This window comes from Natrix helvetica (assembly GCF_964273705.1).
Source record: "Natrix helvetica genome assembly, chromosome: 1".
Taxonomy (NCBI): domain Eukaryota; kingdom Metazoa; phylum Chordata; class Lepidosauria; order Squamata; family Natricidae; genus Natrix; species Natrix helvetica.
In genome coordinates this window covers 136,538,648-136,544,647 of record NC_138548.1, presented here as the reverse complement: position 1 = coordinate 136,544,647, position 6,000 = coordinate 136,538,648, and the positions used below count along the sequence as shown (strand labels likewise).

Genomic DNA, 6,000 nt, shown 5'->3' with positions numbered 1-6,000 from the left:
CACTGGAGGTTTTTAAGAAGAGATTGGACAACCATTTGTCTGAAATGGTATAGGGGTTCCTGCCTGAGCAGGGGGGGTGGACTAGAAGACCTCTTCCAAGATGTGTAATTCTGTTATTGCTCATAATTATTCATTATTAACTACTTCATAGTTATCAGTAAGACAGACAAATTCCGTATTTTTCAGAGTATAAGACACACCGGAGTATAAGATGCAACAAGATTTTGAAGAGGCAAATTAAAAAAAAAAGTTTATGCACTCTGTAGACCTCCCAAAAACGGGCCCCATTTTTTGTCCAAAAAAGGGCACACATAGCCTTTAGGAGGCTTGTAGAGTGCTCCTGGGGGCTGGGTCCCCCAAAAATGAGCAAAAAATGACCTGTTTTTCGCAGAAATGGGCCCATTTTTTGTCAAAAAAAGGACATGCATAGCCTTTAGGTGGTTTATAGAGTGCTTCTGGGGGCTGGGGGGCAAAAATGAGCAACAAACGGCCCATTTTTTGCTCATTTTTGCCCTCCCCAGCCCTCAGGAGCACTCTGGAAACCTCCTAAAGGCTATGCACGGCCATTTTTGCAAAGGGGGTGGGGTTTTGGGAGACAAAAAATGCTGTATTTAGTGTATGAGACGCACCCAGATTTTCACCCTCTTTTTTGATATGTACCGTACTTTTAGGAGTATAAGATGCACCTTTTCCCCTCTTTTTTGAGGGAAAAAGGTACATCTTATACTCAGAAAAATACAGTACATATCAGCCTTATATGTACAGCTTGTCCTATCCATGCCCGTTCTCCTCCCTGGCAGATTAATATTTACTTACCTTCCAGCATGCTTACATGCATGGCATCATTGGCTTTCTTAGGAACACTAAGCATCACTTCCAAACCATCCTTGAGCTCTCCTTTTCCTTCTTCACAGCATGTTAAAAGCTCCTGGAAAAAATGCATAAACAAAACAAAACCCCTGGGTAAGTTTGTTGCCTTGTGATTGCAGCCAATCAAGTCATTTGCAGGATGTAAGTTAGTTTCTTCACAGCTATGACAATTGTCAAATACTTGAGTGTCTTTTTATATACTTCAGGAACTGTGACAGCCAGGAGACAGCAAGTTCTCTTATTAAAGCAACTGCAACAGTTTCATAATTAAGGGGTTATTAAGACTGAATGCCAAGTTGTGTGAAATAAAACTGTTTGATTCAACACTCCCATTTTTTAGATTGTGTAGTGGAGTGCTGTTTCAGTTCCCCTGATAATTGAGAAGATTAAATATTTCCATGGAAAAGGTAATTTGATATGATATACTACTATACTATTACTTAGTTAACCAGGATAAAGAAGGTTGGGAGGAGGGATTATTCTAATAACCATGAAGGTCAGTATCAAGGATAAATTCTACATTACTAAAGTAAATAAAAACTGAGAGTATAAATAATGAGCCAAAAAATCATGTTGTATATCATCTAGGTCAGTTACTTTTTTCCAGGAACTGTAAATAAAATTATCCCAATAGTCAAAGTATCTGTCTAACATTTTGAGATGACATAGTCTTATAGAAGTGCATATGGTTGTAAGTCTTGGTTCTAACTGAAGAAAATAATTATAGCAACCCCAAGTTAACCCTGGCATCCATTGGAAAATAGAGAGGGAAATATATATGCAGACAGTTCTGCAATACCTTGGCCTTGTCAACCTAGGCTTGCATGGATGAAAGGCCTTGTCTATTAAACTGAGACTTAAGCAGCGGTGGGTTCCTGCCAGTTCTAACTTCTTCTATAGAAGAGGTTCCATAAATCTACAGTGCTGTTTAGAACCGGTTCCAGCTCCCTCCCCCCCCCGCCCGTAAGCACATTGTCAAGATGAAGAGCGAGAGGAGGAATTCTGGGAGTTGAAGTCCACAAGTCTTAAAGCTGTCAAGTTTGAACACCTCTGGGTTTTTTTTTTCTAAAGGGTTAGGGGTGCAAGGGTCTTGTAACTTGAGAGCTTTAAGACTTGCACACTTCAATGCCAGAGTTCCTGAGCCAACATGACTGGAGGAGGAATTCTGGGAGATGAAGTCCACAAGCCTTAAAGCTGTCAAGTTTGAACACCCCTGGGGGTTGTTTTTCTAAAGGGTTAGGGGTGCAAGAGTCTTGTAACTTGACAGCATTAAGACTTGCGTGCTTCAAATGCCAGAGTTTCTGAGCCAACATTTTGGTTGCTAAGCAAGAGCGTTGTTAAGTGAGTTTCACCACATTTTACAAGTTGGCCACACCCATCCAGTCACATGGCTGGCAAGCCATTCCCACCTGGTCACATGGCTAGCAAGCCACTCCCACAAAGCAGGCCACACCTACAGAAGTTCTAAAAATGTTTGAAACCCATCACTGGCCTTAAGTTACCACCTGGGTCACTATTCATTCTTAGATTATTTAAATAAGGCAGCAACCTGTTCAAACCTAGTAAAATGTTTTAATATCTTCCTTCTCTGTTATATCTGTGGGATCACCTTCCTTCTTTACTTGTCCAATAAATGTTGAAGGAGAAAATGACCTCTCTGTGCCTGGCTCTCTTTATTAGATTGAGCAATACCCTAACCTCTTCTCTACATGTCTCTCTCTTACATGATTCCAACTGATCCTTCTATATTCAGCCTCCATCCCAATTGGCTTTCTTCACCTTTCATGATCAGCCAAGTCTCTTCTTCCTATTTTCAGCATTTCTGAACTAGTATTAGCCCAGGAAGCAGGATCTAACCCCTTTTCTAATTGTCTATCCTTCCTTTGACTTAACAGGCTGAGGCAGGACCTCAGTTTCCACAGAAGGAACACTAGCATCAACATGGGCAGCGGTACCCTCAGACTTTTCCATCTCTAATTGCAGAGTATAACTTCTGGTTCAATGTCTTTTTTCAGAGGTCGATATTCTGGACAGTGCCTGCAGGGTAGGGGATGAATGTGCTCCCAATTGTTTTTTCTGTAGAGATAGTCCTTGACATATGACCACAGTTGAGCCCAAAATTTATGCTGCTAAGTGAGATGGTTTTTAAGTGAGTTTTCCCTCATTTTACGACCTTTCTTGCCACAGTTGCTAAGTGAATCATTGCAGTTATTAAGTTACTAACATGATTGTTAAGCGAATCTGGCTTCCCCATTGACTTTGCTTGTCAGGGGGTTAAAAAGGTGATCACATGATCCAAGGACACTGCAACTGTCATAAATATGAATCCGTTGTCAAGCATCCAAATTTGGATCATGTGATCACAGGGGTTCTGCAACAGTCATTTGAAAAAAACCAGTCATAAGTCACTTTTCAGTGCCATGGTAACTTTGATTACTAAACAAATGGTTGTAAGTTGAGGACTATCTAATGCCCATTCTTTTTTCCTTTTCATTTGTAGCATTAATAGGCCTCCTTGAGTTCGAGGCAATTCCACCATTGCCACCAATTATTGCAGGGTGGATTATTATTTTTTGAGACACCAGACTCAATAGGCAAAAAGCATTTGAAATTTATATGGTTAGATTTTTGTATCTCCCTTCATTGGGGGGCGGGGGGGAAGGGAGGTATTTTCATTTTACAAAAGAAAAGCTTACAAATTAGAAAAGAAATGGTAAGTTAATAAACTACCAGTAGTTCAGCAATTAATCTTAATAAAACCAAAAACTCTATAAAGCCTTAGTAAGACCACACCTAGAGTACTGCATCCAGTTTTGGTCACCACACTACAAAAAAGATGTTGAGACTCTAGAAAAAGCGCATAAAAGAGCAACCAGGATGATTATGTGACTGGAGATTAAAACATATGAAGAACGGTTATAGGAACTGGGCATGGCTAGTCTAGTGAAGAGATGGACCAGGGGAGACAGTGTTCCAATATTTGAGGGGCTGTCACAGAGAGGAGGGGGTCAAGCTATTTTCTAAGGCACCTGAAGGCTAGACAAGGAATAATGGATGGAAACTGAACAAGGACAGATTCAACCTAGAAATAAGGAGAAACTTTCTGACAGTGAGAAAAATCAACCAATGGAACAGAAGTTGCCTTCGGATGTTGTGGGAGCTTCATCACTGGAGGCTTTCAAGAAGAGACTGCACTGTCATCTGTCAGAAATGGTATAGGGTCTCCTGCTTGGATGGAGGGTTGAACTAGATGACCTACAAGGTCCCTTCCAACTCTGTTAATCTTGTCTGTTAATCTGTATTTTCTGTTTTAACCAATTATTTTTATGCGCTCTTTATCTGTAGAATATTTTGTATAATACCTGTACAAAGTCCAATTTGTAGGAGCCTGGGGAGGGCGAAAAGAGCCTCCCCCCCCGGAGGCCCTTCGGAAGCTTCATGAGCTTCCCTGACGCCTTCAGAGCGCTCAAAACGACCCTCCAAGCAAACCGGAAGTCACTCCGGCTTGCTCGGAGGTTCGTTTTAAGCACTCCGAAGGCTTCAGGGACCGTTTGGACGGGGGGCGTCCGGGGGGGGGGAGGTTGTTTTCACCCTCCCCAGCCTGGGGAGGGCAAAAAAGCATGTAAAAAGGGGGGGGAGTGCCTGTAGTGCGCACATGTGCACTGGGAGGTCACGCATTGTATTATGGTTGCAGCACGCCCGCACACAAACCCCCCTGCGCTCCCCCCACTTATGGCACACGAGCCAAAAAAGGTTCGCCATCGCTGGTTTATTGAGTGACCTTAGTATGAAGACTCTAGAAAAAGCGCATAGAAGAGCAACCAGGATGATTATGTGACTGGAGATTAAAACATATGAAGAACGGTTATAGGAACTGGGCATGGCTAGTCTAGTGAAGAGATGGACCAGAGGAGACAGTGTTCCAATATTTGAGGGGCTGTCACAGAGAGGAGGGGGTCAAGCTATTTTCTAAGGCACCTGAAGGCTAGACAAGGAATAATGGATGGAAACTGAACAAGGACAGATTCAACCTAGAAATAAGGAGAAACTTTCTGACAGTGAGAAAAATCAACCAATGGAACAGAAGTTGCCTTCGGATGTTGTGGGAGCTTCATCACTGGAGGCTTTCAAGAAGAGACTGCACTGTCATCTGTCAGAAATGGTATAGGGTCTCCTGCTTGGATGGAGGGTTGAACTAGATGACCTACAAGGTCCCTTCCAACTCTGTTAATCTTGTCTGTTAATCTGTATTTTCTGTTTTAACCAATTATTTTTATGCGCTCTTTATCTGTAGAATATTTTGTATAATACCTGTACAAAGTCCAATTTCACTATATTCTCATATCTTTCTCTTCTGTGCCTTAAATGCATTTTGTTTATTGCCGACATCTATATTTCTGTGATCTAAACCCCTGAACTGCCACTATCTATGCAGCAACATTTTTTTAGAAATCAGTTTGTATTTCATCATTTTTAGTTTCCTTTCCCGTTCTGTCGAAGTTATTTTTTCCTTCCTCTTTTCAGCTTCTTTATTCTTGGCTTGGCTTCTTGACCTTTTTTCCTCTTTTGAATCTTGACTCCAGCTGAGAAAAATGGCTTGAAGACTTTTTACCTGATGCCTCTCTGAGAGAAGGAAATAAACTCGGTTTTCTCTTTAGTTTTCTCAGCTGCTGCCTCCTTTCTTAGTGCCTCTTTCTTGACAGGGTTACCTAGCCTTTGGTTTCACCCATTACTTTAACTCCTAGGCTTTGGCTCAATTTCTTCATGGGCTCTGTGGCTGTAGAGTTCCCAAGCAAGCCACCTTGTCTTCCTCTTCTCTCTCTTCCCTACCTCCCCCCAACACTGCTACTTGATTGGCAACTGCGTTATCCTGGCAATGGAGGAAGGATAAGAAGAGAGTAGGAACAAGAAACACAAGGGCTCATAATCTCCAGACAGTCCTTCCGCATCTTCTTCGACATCCACTTTATAAATATAGGTAGTCCTTGACTTACAACAGTTTATTGCAGTGATGGCGAACCTATGGCATGCGTGCCACAGGTGGCACGCGGAGCCATTTGTCAGGGCACGTGAGGCGCTGCCCTGTCAGCTGGCCAGTGCGCATGCGCACGCTGGCCAGCTGAGTTCACC

The 6,000-nt window shown here is 42.3% G+C and overlaps 1 protein-coding gene across 6 annotated transcripts in view; it reads right to left on the bottom strand.

The window, feature by feature from the left end:
* The window catches only part of KALRN (kalirin RhoGEF kinase), a 563,540-nt gene that overhangs the window by 138,198 nt on the left and 419,342 nt on the right, over nucleotides 1-6,000 (bottom strand). For all 6 annotated transcript variants that reach the window (XM_081965421.1, XM_081965415.1, XM_081965417.1 and 3 more), the window contains exon 29: nucleotides 817-928. In XM_081965421.1, coding sequence (XP_081821547.1) covers nucleotides 817-928 — 112 coding nt within the window. The remainder of the gene's footprint in view (nucleotides 1-816; nucleotides 929-6,000) is intronic.